This window comes from Lucilia sericata, unplaced genomic scaffold (assembly GCF_015586225.1).
Source record: "Lucilia sericata isolate MDLA Ls3-8-SP2 unplaced genomic scaffold, ASM1558622v1 Contig001772F_arrow, whole genome shotgun sequence".
NCBI lineage: Eukaryota > Metazoa > Arthropoda > Insecta > Diptera > Calliphoridae > Lucilia > Lucilia sericata.
Window position 1 is genome coordinate 15,176 of NW_023995672.1, and position 16,452 is coordinate 31,627.

A 16,452-nucleotide genomic window follows, 5' to 3' on the forward strand; every position below is an offset into this window, starting at 1 on the left:
TTAATAAGGTCATCGGAAACTAGAATTCAAGAGCTTTCGAACGCCACCCATATCATTCAAATCGGTTAGGTAGTTTATGAGAAATTCCAAGTTTAAGTAGCTACTCTGTAGTACCACCACCGCCAACTTGGAGAAAAACGTTAAAACAAATTTTGCCCAAAAAGTCTGGTATTAGGTAAACAGAATCGTCTAGCAAGCAAATTTTTACTAGACAGTTTTCTTTAAATGCTTATAACTAGAAAACTACTTAACATATTGCAATGAAATTGATGTCATATGAAAGCTCTTGAATTGTACTTTATAATGAATGTCAGTAACAACGCCCCTTGCCACGCCTACTTTATGAAATTTTGTAAACAAAGTTTAACATAGTATTTTTGTGTGGAAATTGTTAATTATTGCAAGAAAATGTGAATGTATCAAAAAGTAAAATTTATTGGCTTTACAATGATGTCAATTTTGTTAAAATCGGTTCATAAATAAAAGAGAAATTCGAAATTTTAATAATTATATATTGCCACACTTACTTAGTGTAAAGTTGATCACAAACTGTTATTTAAATTGGTAAAATCTTCACGAATTTTAAACCGATTAGGATAAAATTGGTATCATAGGAAAGCTGTTGAATTCTAGTTTCTATTGAGCTTAAAACTTGTGCATAAATCAATGTTGTCAATATACAGCACTAAAATTAAAGAAGTACACAATTCACTTTATATACAAAAAAGTGGGCGTGGCAATTTCATAAAATTAAAACTGCTGTGCATAGCCTAATTTATACTCAAACAGCTGCAAAAAGTTCCATTACAATCAGAGCTGTAGTTTCTAATTTACAGTCATTTAAAATAATCACTTTTATAAAATTTAGTACCGAATACAGTCTAATCGAGAGCAAATACAACTTTGAATATCTCCCTTACTATTGAAACGATTTTCATAAATTTGATATCATTGGAAAGCCCTTGAATTCTAATTTGTATTATATTCACTAAAAACAACTTTCCTCAACATTCTTCACAAACCTTACCATCGTCAACTTTGTTCGTAGAAATTCACTAAGTAGGCATGGCAGTGGGCGGTAAATTCGGCATTCATTGTGTAGCGCAATTTGATATCTTTCATATGACACTAATTTCTTAACAATACGTGCAGTAGATTTCGAGTTATAAGCATTTAAAGAAAAGTGTTTAGCAAAAATTTGCTTGCTAGACGATTCTGTTTACCTAATACCAGACTTTTTGGGCAAAATTGGTTTTCAACTTTTTTTTCGAAGTTGGTGGTGGTGGTATTACAGAATCGCTGCTTAAACTTGAAATTTCTCATTAAGTACTTAACCGATTTGGATGATATGGACGTCGTTGTAAAGCTCTTGAATTCTAGTTTCTGATGAGTTGAATAAAAGTAATTTATTTTGATATTACTTCTAGGAATTAACACTGTAAACAATATTTTTAATATGTCAACCCACATCTTGATTATGGTTAGTATGTTAAAATAAGTTATAAAATGTTGTAGCTTAAAAATCACTTTATCATTACCGCAAGTTTCATTCAAATCGCTTGATTAGGTTTTCAGTTTTAACCTCTTGAAGTTATTCAACATGAACTCGAATTGAACAATCTAAAACATTGTGGGATAACTTACTCATAACTTCGAAAGCTTTAATCTCAAAAACTACAACTCCGATTTGAATGAAACTTTACGACATGATAAAGTGAATTCTAAGCAACAATTTTTTATACTTTATATCAACATTTTAGTTAGATTCAGGAAATTGGTTAGAAATTCAAAATATTCGTTTACTTTGTCAATTACTAATAGAAATATTGAAATATGTTAGTTTTAATAAGGTCATCGGAAACTAGAATTCAAGAGCTTTCCAACGACACCCATATCATTCAAATCGATTAAGTACTTAATGAAAAATTCCATGTTTAAGCAGCGAGTCTGCAGTACCACCACCACCAACTTCGAAAAAAAAGTTGTTAACCAATTTTGCCCAAAAAGTCTGGTATTAGGTAAACAGAATCGTCTAGCAAGCAAATTTTTGCTAAACACTTTTCTTTAAATGCTTATAACAAGCAAACTACTTAACGTATTGCAATGATATTGATGTCATATGAAAGCTCTTGAATTGTACTTTATAATGAATGTCATTAATAACGAACCTTGCCACGCCTACTTTATGAAATTTTGTAAACAATGTTTAACATAGTATATTTGTGGGGAAATTGTTAATTATTGGAAGAAAATGTGAATGTATCAAAAAGTAAAATTTATTGGCTTTACAATGGTGTCAATTTTGTTAAAATCGGTTCATAAATAAAAAAGAAATTCGAAATTTTAATAATTATAGATTGCCACACTTACTTAGTGTAAAGTTGATCACAAACTGTTATTGAAATTGGTAAAATCTTCATAAATTTTAAACCGATTAGGATGAAATTGGTATCGTAGGAAAGCTGTTGAATTCTAGTTTCTATTGAGCTTAAAACCTTTGCATAAATCAATGTTGTCAATATACAGCACTAAAATTAAAGGAGAACATAATTCACTTTATATACAAAAAAGTGGGCGTGGCAAATTCATAAAATTAAAACTGCTGTGCATAGCCTAATCTATACTCTAACAGCTGCAAAAAGTTCCATTACAATCAGAGCTGTAGTTTCTAATTTACAGTCATTTAAAATAATCACTTTTATAAAATTTAGTACAGTCTAATCGAGAGCAAATACAACTTTAAATATCTCCCTTACTATTGAAACGATTTTCATAAATTGTATATCATTGGAAAGCCCTTGAATTCTAATTTGTATTCTATTCACTAAAACCAACTTTCCTCAATATTCTTCACAAACCTTACCATCTTCAACTTTGTTCGTAGAAATTCGCTAAGTAGGCGTGGCAGGGGGCAGTAAATTTAGCATTCATTGTGTAACGCAATTTGATATCTTTCATATGACACTAATTTCTTAACAATACGTGCAGTAGTTACCGAGTTATGAGCATTTAAAGAAAAGTGTTGAGCGAAAATTTGCTTGCTAGACGATTCTGTTTACCTAATACCAGACTTTTTGGGCAAAATTGGTTTTCAACTTTTTTTCGAAGTTGGTGGTGGTGGTATTACAGAGTCGCTACTTAAACTTGGTATTTCTTATTAAGTACTTAACCGATTTGGATGATATGGGTGTCGTTGGAAAGCTCTTGAATTCTAGTTTCTGATGAGTTGAATAAAAGTAACTTATTTTGATATAGCTTTTAGAAATTAACAATGTAAACAATATTTTTAAGATTTCGATCCTCACCTTGACTATGATTAGTATGTTAAAATAAGTAATAAAATGTTGTAGCTAAGAAATCACTTTATCATTACCGCTAGTTTCATTCAAATCTGTTGAGTAGGTTTTCAGTTTTAACCTCTTGAAGTTATTCAACATGAACTGGAATTGAACAATCTAAAACATTGTCGGATAACTTACTCATAAATTTTAAAGCTTAAATCTCGAAAACTACAACACCTATTTGTATGAAACTTTAGGACATGATAAAGTAAATTCCCGGCAACAACTTTTTATACTTTATATCAATATTCTAGTTACATTCAGGAAATTGGTTAGAAATTCAAAATATTCGTTTACTTTGTCAATTCCTAATAGAAATATTGAAATAAGTTATTTTAAATAACGTCATCGGAAACTAGAATTCAAGAGCTTTCCAACGACACCCATATCATCTAAATCGATTAAGTACTTAATGAGAAATTCCAAGTTTAAGCAGCGAGTCTGCAGTACCACCACCACCAACTTTGAAAAAAAAGTTGTAAACCAATTTTGCCCAAAAAGTCTGGTATTAGGTAAACAGAATCATCTAGCAAGCAATTTTTTGCTAAACACTTTTCTTTAAATGCTTATAACTAGCAAACTACTTAACGTATTGCAATGATATTGATGTCATATGAAAGCTCTTGAATTGTACTTTATAATGAATGTCTTTAACAACCCCCTTTGCCACGCCTACTTTATGAAATTCTGTAAACAATGTTTAACATAGTATTTTTGTGTGGAAATTGTTAATTATTGCAAGAAAATGTGAATGTATCAAAAAGTAAAATTTATTGGCTTTACAATGGTGTCAATTTTGTTTAAATCGGTTTATAAATATAAGAGTAATTCAAAATTTTAACAGTTATAGATTGTCACACTTACTTAGTGTAAAGTTGATCACAAACTGTTATTGATATTGGTAAAATCTTCATGAATTTTAAACCGATTGGGATAAAATTGGTATCATAGGAAAGCTGTTGAATTCTAGTTTCCGTTGAGCTTAAAACTTGTGCATAAGACAATGTTGTCAATATACAGCACTAGAATTAAAGGAGAACATCATTCACTTTATATACAAGAAAGTGGGCGTGGCAATTTCATAAAATTTAAACCGCTTTGTATAGCTTAAGTTATACTCTATCAGCTGCAAAAAGTTCCATTACAATCAGAGCTATAATTTCAAATTTACAGCCATTTAAAATAATTACTTTTATACAATTTACTACCGAATAGAGTCTAATCGAGGGTTCATAACACTTTGAATATCTCCCTTAATATTGAAAAGATTTTCATAAATTTGATGTTATTGGAAAGCCCTTGAATGCTAGTTTGTATTCCATTCACTAAAACTAAATTTCATCAATATTAATCATTAACATTACCAGCTTAAACTTTGTTCATAAGTTTTCACTAAGTAGGCGTGGCATGGTCTCGGTAAATTTGGCATTCATTGTTTAAAGCAATTTGATATCTTTCATATGACACCTTTACAATACGTGTAGTAGTTTTCGAGTTATAAACATTTAAAGAAAAGTGTTTAGCAAAAGTTTGATTGGTGGTGGTGATAGTAAAGAGTCGTTGCTTAAACATTGAGTTTCTCATTAAGTACTAAACAGATTTGAATGAAATGGGTGTCGTTGGAAAGCTCTTAAATTCTAGTTTGAGTCTCATGTGAATTAAAACGTTTGCTGCTTTCGGAAATAAAACATTTATATATTTTTTACTTTTTGTTTTTAATACTAATTCCTTAATATTGTTTTTATTAAATTTCTTTTTGGTTTTTTCTCTAAGATTTTTCTTTTTGTGTATAATTTTCTTTCTTTAAACTCTGTTTTTTTTTTTTTTTTTTGTATATACAACTAATTGTTTTATAAATATGTAAACATTTACATTTTAGAGATTTTAATCAAAAATTTCTTTGTTAAATAGCTTATCATTCTTAAATTTAGCTTATAAAGTAGAAACAAAGAAAATCTAAATGAAAAATTTAAAAATTTTGAAAGTAAATGTTTAAATTATTAAAAATTTTACTTAAAATTAAATAAATATTGCCTTTAGTTGTTTACAAATAAACTTATTTATAAAAATTTTTAATAAATTACTTAAAATTATCTTTTTATTTTATTTTTGCTTTAAATTTTTAAGAAAAATATAAAGTAAAATTGACTAGAAATTGTATTTTAAATAAAATTAAAAAATAAACTAAAAGAAAAATCACAAGGCCGCTAAAATTACATTTTAACTAATTTTGAATTTTGAATAATTAAAAGAAATTAAACCAAAAAATACAGTTAATTGGAGGGTTGTTTTAAAAGTTTTGTTTTGTTAAGAAATAAGCGTAATTATGTATAATTTGAAAAAAAGTCTTGTAATTTGTTAAAATATCAAAAATTTAATAGTTTTTGTTAAATTTCAAACAATATATGAAAGTGTTTTAAGTTAGTTATAGTTTAGTTTTTGTTTTAGTTAAAGGAGGTACAGAGTTTTTCTTTTACGATATATTTGAAAAGGTTTTTAATTATTACAAAAAAAAACTCTACTTATAGAAAATCTAAACCGGTTTACCACTCGTTAGTAAAAACAAAAAGCTTTTTTTCTAATCTAAACTTATTTTAAAAATATCTTTTATATACAAATTAAATTTTTAAATATTTTTTTCTCTTTGAAATTATTACTAATCGTTTTTTACGATAATATCGCTTATAAACTAAATATATTCATAGCCACGCCTCTTTTTTTGTATGCTTGTAAAAGCTTTCTCAGAAAGCTTTCTTACTTTTACACTTGTGTTCTTCTAACAGTTTGTGCTCGATTTTGTGCCACCACCGTGCTAACTCGCTTCATATCTCTCAGCAGTTTGCACTCCTCCGTTAAAGCTTCTTTCTCTGACATTCTACGCTCCTGAGGCTTTAAGGCGGCCAAAGAGGCATCATGATCACTTTCACTCTCATCGGCAAATTGTATATCATCTATAGAGAGATAATTTTGCAAATCACTAGATGACTTAACCACCGAGGTTTCCTTTTCTATATAAGAACCATTCATCGAGTCAGTTTCTAAAATAGTAGTTGTCTGCTCCCTAAAAGGTTCTTGCATTTGCTGTAAATTCCTTACCGATCTTGTTACATTAAGCTCATCTAGTGGTATACATTCTTTTTGGCCACCCAAGGATAAAGTGGATTTGGACTGTTGCTTTTGCTGTTTGCGCTGCTTACGCGTTAGATATGGTGTTGATTGTTTGGAACCACCAATCGATTGATTGGAATTGGATGATATGGCTTTTCTTATCAGACAATTCTTTAAATCTGTTTCACTGGGTGTTGTAGCCTTTGACTGTAGATTACTGCTTAATGGTGATAATTCCTCCGAAGTGGGACTGGTATTGGTGGTATTATTACTCGAATTCGTATTACTATGTGGCGATAAATAATGTCCATATTTGGGCATTTTTATTTCCTGATACAAAGGTTGTGTCTCATCTGGTTCTTGTAAAGGTTCAGGGGTTTTATCCTCATCTCTTTCGGGTGAATCTGGTATATCATCAAAGGGTGGTATCCACACCAAATAGGCGGGATCCATGCCCAGATAAGAGCCCGGCACAGAGCCCGCATTTGTTACATTATAATCATAATAATCCAATTCAAAATCCTCCTGATTGCCCAAAGAAAACTCTGATCCTGGACGTGCCAATAACTTTTTACGGTTCTGCTTTTCTTTGCTTTCCTTAGGGTTAGTGCTGCGTATGGTAGCCGAACTTATAATACTAGCAGCCGGTGAATAGCAACCCTAAAAGTCCCCCCCAAAATATATAATTAATAATATCTCTTCTCAATATCCCAAACATATCTACTTACATTTGTTAAATTAACACTAGCACATCTTGATTTTCTTCTCGGTGCTATCGACCTTATCGATTCACAGTCTGTTTTCTCTTCCACATACGAATTTGTCATTTTGAGTGTTGAGGCATCATAACGTTCGGAATAACGACTAGAACGTTTTGTATTCATTGGTGGACTGTTGCAGATAGACGACATGCCGGATGATATAATGCTTTCGGTATCTTTACCGCTATCTTTACGTGTTAAAGTGCCGCAACTACGGGGATTTAGATCATCGATATTCGATTCATTGGCAGTGCCGGACATAACGTCTTCGGTGGACGGTGAGCGGCTGAGGGATTCGGTGGTGGGTGATATAATTTCATTGCGTAGCGTGACTATGGAACCATTACTGCCGAATTCTTCAACGCTTTAAAGGAAGAATGATATTAATTTGAAAAGTTTCAAAAGTCTCGGATTAAGAGAAAACGCTACAGCTCCTGCCCTGTTCTGTTTTAGTTGTGTTCTATTTCAGTTCTAGATCAGTTCTACTTGTGTACTATTTCTGTTCTAGTTGTGTTCTAGTTGTATTCTAGTTGTGTTCTAGTTGTGTTCTAGTTGTGTTCTAGTTGTGTTTTAGTTGTGTTCTAGTTCTGTTCTAGAAATGAAAGTGATCACAGATTTCAATCGTTTTTACCTTAGGGCCTCTAGTTTAGCCAGAAAATGGACTTTTATGTTTTCACTCAAAAATCACTAAAAATTCGATTTTTGTTGGAATATAATAGTGATCACAGATTTTAATTGTTTTAGTCCTAGGGCCTCTAGTTTAGACAGAAAATGGACTTTTATGTTTTCACTCAAAAATCACTAAAAAATCGATTTTTGTTGGGAAATTAAAGTGATCACAGATTTTAATTGTTTTTGTCCTAGGGCTTCTAGTTTAGCCAGAAAATGGACTTTTATGTTTTCACTCGAAATTCATTACAAAATCGATTTTTGTTGAGAAATAATAGTGATCACAGATTTTAATTGTTTTTGTCCTAGAGCCTCCAGTTTAGCCAGAAAATGTACTTTTATGTTTTCACTCAAAATTCACTAAAAAATCGATTTTTGTTGGGAAATTAAAGTGATCACAGATTTTAATTGTTTTTGCCCCAGGGCTTCTAGATTAGCCAGAAAATGGACTTTTATGTTTTCACTCAAAAATCACTAAAAAAAATCGATTTTTGTTGGAAAATAAAAGTGATCACAGATTTTAATTGTTTGTGTCCTAGGGCCTCTAGTTTAGCCAGAAAATGGACTTTTATGTTTTCACTCAAAAATCACTAAAAAATCAATTTTTGTTGGAAAATAAAAGTGATCACAGATTTTAATTGTTTTTGCCCTAGGGCCTAGTTTAGCCAGAAAATGGACTTTTATGTTTTCACTCAAAATTCACTAAAAAATCGATTTTTGTTAGGAAATAAAAGTGATCACAGATTTCAATTGTTTTCGCCCCAGGGCTTCTAGTTTAGCCAGAAAATGGACTTTTATGTTTTCACTCAAAATTCACTAAAAAATCGTTTTTTGTTGGGAAATTAAAGTGATCACAGATTTTAATTGTTTTTGTCCTAGGGCCTCTAGTTTAGCCAGAAAATGGACTTTTATGTTTTCACTCAAAATTCACTAAAAAATCGATTTTTGTTGGGAAATTAAAGTGATCACAGATTTTAATTGTTTTTGTCCTAGGGCCTCTAGTTTAGCCAGAAAATGGACTTTTATGTTTTCACTCAAAAATCACTAAAAAATCAATTTTTGTTGGGAAATTAAAGTGATCACAGATTTTAATTGTTTTTGTCCTAGGGCCTCTAGTTTAGCCAGAAAATGGACTTTTATGTTTTCACTCAAAATTCACTAAAAAATCGTTTTTTGTTGGGAAATTAAAGTGATCACAGATTTTAATTGTTTTTGTCCTAGGGCCTCTAGTTTAGCCAGAAAATGGACTTTTATGTTTTCACTCAAAAATCACTAAAAAATCAATTTTTGTTGGGAAATAATAGTGATCACAGATTTTAATTGTTTTTGCCCTAGGGCCTCTAGTTTAGCCAGAAAATGGACTTTTATGTTTTCACTCAAAATTCACTAAAAAGTCAATTTTTGTTGGAAAATAAAAGTGATCACAGATTTTAATTGTTTTTATCCTAGGTCTTCTAGTTTAGCCAGAAAATGGACTTTTATCTTTTCACTCAAAAATCACTAAAAAATCGATTTTTTTGGGAAGTAAAAGTGATCACAGATTTTAATTGTTTTTGTCCTAGGGTCTCTAGTTTAGCCAGAAAATGGACTTTTATGTTTTCACTCAAAAATCACTAGAATATCGATTTTTGTTGGGAAATAAAAGTGATCACAGGTTTCAATCGTTTTTGCCCTAGGACCTCTAGTTTAGCCAGAAAATGGACTTTTATGTTTTCACTCAAAAATTACAAAAAATCGATTTTTGTTGGGAAATTAAAGTGATCACAGATTTTAATTATATTTGCCCTAGGTCCTTCAGTTTAGCCAGAAAATGGACTTTTATGTTTTCACTCAAAATTCACTAAAAAATCGATTTTTGTTAGGAAATAAAAGTGATCACAGATTTTAATTGTTTTTGCACTAGGGCCTCTAGTTTAGCCAGAAAATGGACTTTTATGTTTTCACTCAAAAATCACTAAAAAATCGATTTTTTTGGGAAGCAAAAGTGATCACAGATTTTAATTGTTTTTGTCCTAGGGTCTCTAGTTTAGCCAGAAAATGGACTTTTATGTTTTCACTCAAAAATCACTAGAATATCGATTTTTGTTGGGAAATAATCGTTTTTGCCCTAGGACCTCTAGTTTAGCCAGAAAATGGACTTTTATGTTTTCACTCAAAAATCACAAAAAATCGATTTTTGTTGGGAAATTAAAGTGATCACAGATTTTAATTATATTTGCCCTAGGTCCTTCAGTTTAGCCAGAAAATGGACTTTTATGTTTTCACTCAAAATTCACTAAAAAATCGATTTTTGTTAGGAATTAAAGGTGATCACAGATTTTAATTGTTTTTGCACTAGGGCCTCTAGTTTAGCCAGAAAATGGACTTTTATGTTTTCAATAAAAAATCAATTTTTGTTGGGAAATGAAAGTGATCACAGATTTTAATTGTTTTTGCCCTAGGACCTCTAGTTTAGCCAGAAAATGGACCTTTATGTTTTCACTCAAAAATCACTAAAAATTCAATTTTTGTGGGAATATAATAGTGATCACAGAAGTAAATGTGATCACAGATTTTAATCGTTTTTGCCCTAGGGCCTCTAGTTTAGCCAGAAAATGGACTTTTATGTTTTCACTCAAAAATCACTAAAAAATCGATTTTTTTGGGGAGTAAAAGTGATCACAGATTTTAATTGTTTTTGTCCTAGGGTCTCTAGTTTAGCCAGAAAATGGACTTTTATGTTTTCACTCAAAAATCACTAGAATATCGATTTTTGTTGGGAAATAAAAGTGATCACAGGTTTCAATCGTTTTTGCCCTAGGACCTCTAGTTTAGCCAGAAAATGGACTTTTATGTTTTCACTCAAAAATCACAAAAAATCGATTTTTGTTGGGAAATTAAAGTGATCACAGATTTTAATTATATTTGCCCTAGGTCCTTCAGTTTAGCCAGAAAATGGACTTTTATGTTTTCACTCAAAAATCACTAAAAAATCGTTTTTTGTTGGGAAATTAAAGTGATCACAGATTTTAATTGTTTTTGCACTAGGGCCTCTAGTTTAGCCAGAAAATGGACTTTTATGTTTTCAATAAAAAATCACTAAAAAATCAGTTTTTGTTGGGAAATGAAAGTGATCACAGATTTTAATTGTTTTTGCCCTAGGACCTCTAGTTTAGCCAGAAAATGGACTTTTATGTTTTCACTCAAAAATCACTAAAAAATCGATTTTTGTTGGGAAATGAAAGTGATCACAGATTTTAATAGGTTTTGCCCTAGAGCCTCTAGTTTAGCCAGAAAATGGACTTTTATGTTTTCACTCAAAATTCACTAAAAAATCGATTTTTGTTAGGAAATAAAAGTGATCACAGATTTTAATTGTTTTTGCACTAGGGCCTCTAGTTTAGCCAGAAAATGGACTTTTATGTTTTCAATAAAAAATCAATTTTTGTTGGGAAATGAAAGTGATCACAGATTTTAATTGTTTTTGCCCTAGGACCTCTAGTTTAGCCAGAAAATGGACCTTTATGTTTTCACTCAAAAATCACTAAAAATTCAATTTTTGTGGGAATATAATAGTGATCACAGAAGTAAATGTGATCACAGATTTTAATCGTTTTTGCCCTAGGGCCTCTAGTTTAGCCAGAAAATGGACTTTTATGTTTTCACTCAAAAATCACTAGAATATCGATTTTTGTTGGGAAATAAAAGTGATCACAGGTTTCAATCGTTTTTGCCCTAGGACCTCTAGTTTAGCCAGAAAATGGACTTTTATGTTTTCACTCAAAAATCACAAAAAATCGATTTTTGTTGGGAAATTAAAGTGATCACAGATTTTAATTATATTTGCCCTAGGTCCTTCAGTTTAGCCAGAAAATGGACTTTTATGTTTTCACTCAAAATTCACTAAAAAATCGATTTTTGTTAGGAAATAAAAGTGATCACAGATTTTAATTGTTTTTGCACTAGGGCTTCTAGTTTAGCCAGAAAATGGACTTTTATGTTTTCAATAAAAAAATCACTAAAAAATCAATTTTTGTTGGGAAATGAAAGTGATCACAGATTTTAATTGTTTTTGCCCTAGGACCTCTAGTTTAGCCAGAAAATGGACTTTTATGTTTTCACTGAAAAAATACTAAAAAATCGATTTTTGTTGGGAAATGAAAGTGATCACAGATTTTAATTTGTTTTGTCCTAGGGCCTCTAGTTTAGCCAGAAAATGGACTTTTATGTTTTCACTCAAAATTCACTAAAAAATCGATTTTTGTTAGGAAATAATAGTGACCACAGATTTTAAATGTTTTTGCCCCAGGGCTTCTAGTTTAGCCAGAAATTGGACTTTTATGCTTTCACTCAAAATTCACTAAAAAATCGATTTTTGTTGGGAAATGAAAGTGATCACAGATTTTAATTGTTTTTGCCCTAGGGCTTCTAGTTTAGCCAGAAAATGGACTTTTATGTTTTCACTCAAAAATCACTAAAAAATTGATTTTTGTTGGGAAATAAAAGTGATCACAGATTTTAATTGTTTTTGTCCTAGGGCCTCTGGTTTAGCCAGAAAATGGACTTTTATGTTTTCACTCAAAAATCACTAAAAAATAGATTTTTGTTGGGAAATGAAAGTGATCACAGATTTTAATTGTTTTTGTCCTAGGGCCTATAGTTTAGCCAGAAAATAAACTTTTATGTTTTCACTCAAAAATCACTAAAAAATCGATTTTTGTTGGGAAATGAAAGTGATCACAGATTTTAATTATTTTTGTCCTAAGACCTCTAGTTTAGCCAGAAAATGGACTTTTATGTTTTCACTCAAAAATCACTAAAAAATCGATTTTTGTTAGGAAATAAAAGTGATCACAGATTTTAATTGTTTTTGCCCTAGGTCCTCCAGGCAGAAAATGGACTTTTATGTTTTCACTCAAAAATCGATTTTTGTTGGGAAATAATAGTGATCACAGATTTTAATTGTTTTTGCCCTAGGGCTTCTAGTTTAGCCAGAAAATGGACTTTTATGTTTTCACTCAAAATTCACTAAAAAATCGATTTTTGTTAGGAAATAAAAGTGATCACAGATTTTAATAGTTTTTGTCCTACGGCCTCTGGTTTAGCCAGAAAATGGACTTTTATGTTTTCACTGAAAAAATACTAAAAAATCGATTTTTGTTGGGAAATGAAAGTGATCACAGATTTTAATTTGTTTTGTCCTAGGGCCTCTAGTTTAGCCAGAAAATGGACTTTTATGTTTTCACTCAAAATTCACTAAAAAATCGATTTTTGTTAGGAAATAATAGTGACCACAGATTTTAAATGTTTTTGCCCCAGGGCTTCTAGTTTAGCCAGAAATTGGACTTTTATGCTTTCACTCAAAATTCACTAAAAAATCGATTTTTGTTGGGAAATGAAAGTGATCACAGATTTTAATTGTTTTTGCCCTAGGGCTTCTAGTTTAGCCAGAAAATGGATTTTTATGTTTTCACTCAAAATTCACTAAAAAATCGATTTTTGTTAGGAAATAAAAGTGATCACAGATTTTAATTGTTTTTTCCCCAGGGCTTCTAGTTTAGCCAGAAAATGGACTTTTATGTTTTCACTCAAAAATCACTAAAAAATTGATTTTTGTTGGGAAATAAAAGTGATCACAGATTTTAATTGTTTTTGTCCTAGGGCTTCTAGTTTAGCCAGAAAATGGACTTTTATGTTTTCACTCAAAAATCACTAAAAAATCGATTTTTGTTGGGAAATACTAGTGATCACAGATTTTAACTGGTTTTGTCCTAGGGCCTCTAGTTTAGCCAGAAAATGGACTTTTATGTTTTCACTCAAAAATCACTAAAAAATCGATTTTTGTTGGAATATAATAGTGATCACAGAGGCCAGATCACACATTTTAATTGTTTTTGCCCTAGGGCCTCTAGTTTAGCCAGAAAATGTACTTTTATGTTTTCACTCAAAAATCACTAAAAAATCGATTTTTGTTGGGAAATAAAAGTGATCACAGATTTTAATTGTTTTTTCCCCAGGGCTTCTAGTTTAGCCAGAAAATGGACTTTTATGTTTTCACTCAAAATTCACTAAAACATCGATTTTTGTTAGGAAATAAAAGTGATCACAGATTTAATTGTTTTGTTTTCACTCAAAATTCACTAAAAAATCGATTTTTGTTAGGAAATAAAAGTGATCACAGATTTTAATTGTTTTTGTCCTAGGGCCTCTAGTTTAGCCAGAAAATGGACTTTTATGTTTTCACTCAAAAATCACTAAAAAATCAATTTTTGTTGGAAAATAAAAGTGATCACAGATTTTAATTGTTTTTGCCCTAGGGCTTCTAGTTTAGCCAAAAAATGGACTTTTATGTTTTCACTCAAAATTCACTAAAAAATCGATTTTTGTTAGGAAATAAAAGTGATCACAGATTTCAATTGTTTTTGTCCTAGGGCCTCTAGTTTAGCCAAAAAATGGACTTTTATGTTTTCACTCAAAATTCACTAAAAAATCGATTTTTGTTGGAAAATAAAAGTGATCACAGATTTCAATTGTTTTTGCCTTAGGGCTTCTAGTTTAGCCAGAAAATGGACTTTTATGTTTTCACTCAAAATTCACTAAAAAATCGTTTTTTGTTGGGAAATTAAAGTGATCTCAGATTTTAATTGTTTTTGTCCCAGGGTCTCTAGTTTAGCCAGAAAATGGACTTTTAAGTTTTCACTCAAAAATCACTAAAAAAAATCGATTTTTGTTGAGAAATCAGATTTTAATTGTTTTTGTCCTAGGCCTCTAGTTTAGCCAGAAAATGGACTTTTATGTTTTCACTCAAAATTCATTAAAAAATCGATTTTTGTTAGGAAATAAAAGTGATCACAGATTTTAATTGTTTTTGTCCTAGGGCCTCTAGTTTAGCCAGAAAATGGACTTTTATGTTTTCACTCAAAAATCACTAAAAAATCAATTTTTGTTGGAAAATAAAAGTGATCACAGATTTTGTTTTTGTCCTAGGGCCTTTAGTTTAGCCAGAAATGGACTTTTATGTTTTCACTCAAAAATCACTAAAAAATCGATTTTTGTTGGAAAATAAAAGTGATCACAGATTTTGTTTTTGTCCTAGGGCTTCTAGTTAAGCCAGAAAATGGACTTTTATGTTTTCACTCAAAAATCACTAAAAAATCAATTTTTGTTGGAAAATTTAAGTGATCACAGATTTTAATTGTTTTTGCCCTAGGGCTTCTAGTTTAGCCAGAAAATGGACTTTTATGTTTTCACTCAAAAATCACTAAAAAATCAATTTTTGTTGGAAAATTAAAGTGATCACAGATTTTAATTGTTTTTGTCCTAGGCCTCTAGTTTAGCCAGAAAATGGACTTTTATGTTTTCACTCAAAATTCATTAAAAAATCGATTTTTGTTAGGAAATAAAAGTGATCACAGATTTTAATTGTTTTTGTCCTAGGCCTCTAGTTTAGCCAGAAAATGGACTTTTATGTTTTCACTCAAAATTCACTAAAAAATCGTTTTTTGTTGGGAAATTAAAGTGATCACAGATTTTAATTGTTTTTGCCCTAGGGCTTCTAGTTTAGCCAGAAAATGGACTTTTATGTTTTCACTCAAAATTCACTAAAAAATCGTTTTTTGTTGGGAAATTAAAGTGATCACAGATTTTAATTGTTTTTGCCCTAGGGCTTCTAGTTTAGCCAGAAAATGGACTTTATGTTTTCACTCAAAAATCACTAAAAAATCAGTTTTTGTTGGAAAATTAAAGTGATCACAGATTTTAATTGTTTTTGCCCTAGGGCTTCTAGTTAAGCCAGAAAATGGACTTTTATGTTTTCACTCAAAAATCACTAAAAATATAGATTTTTGTTGGGAAATGAAAGTGATCACAGATTTTAATTGTTTTAGCCCTAGGGCCTCTAGTTTAGCCAGAAAATTGACTTTTATGTTTTCACTCAAAAATCACTAAAAAATCGATTTTTGTTGGAAAATAAAAGTGATCACAGATTTTAATTGTTTTTGTCCTAGGGCCTCTAGTTTAGCCAGAAAATGGACTTTTATGTTTTCACTCAAAAATCACTAAAAAATCGATTTTTGTTGGAAAATAAAAGTGATCACAGATTTTAATTGTTTTTGTCCTAGGACCTCTAGTTTAGCCAGAAAATGGATTTTTATGTTTTCACTCAAAATTCACTAAAAATCGATTTTTGTTAGGAAATAAAAGTGATCACAGATTTTAATTGGTTTTGTCCTAGGGCCTCTAGTTTAGCCAGAAAATGGACTTTTATGTTTTCACTCAAAAATCACTAAAAAATCAATTTTTGTTGGAAAATAAAAGTGATCACAGATTTTAATTGTTTTTGTCCTAGGGCCTCTAGTTTAGCCAGAAAATGGACTTTTATATTTCCACTAAAAAATCGATTTTTGTTGGGAAATGAAAGTTTTCACAGATTTTAGTTGGTTTTGCCCTAGGGTTTTTAGTTTAGCCAGAAAATATACTTTTATGTTTTCACTAATAAATCAACATAAAATCAATTTATAGTCTAGTCTATAGTGTAGTCTATAGTCAAGTCTATAGTCAATTCTAGTCAAGTCAAGTCAAGTCTATAGTCAATT

General features: G+C 30.5%; 1 protein-coding gene across 1 annotated transcript in view; it reads right to left on the minus strand.

Moving 5' to 3' along the window:
* Positions 1 to 5,697: 5,697 nt before the first annotated feature.
* LOC119612629 overlaps positions 5,698 to 16,452 on the minus strand; it is a 71,263-nt gene continuing 60,508 nt past the window's right edge. Inside the window, exons 9-10 of the mRNA XM_037968458.1 lie at positions 7,178 to 7,574; positions 5,698 to 7,109 (exon numbers count right to left, since the gene is read on the minus strand). Of these exons, the coding sequence (XP_037824386.1) occupies positions 6,102 to 7,109; positions 7,178 to 7,574 (1,405 nt within the window). The 3' untranslated portion in view covers positions 5,698 to 6,101. The remainder of the gene's footprint in view (positions 7,110 to 7,177; positions 7,575 to 16,452) is intronic.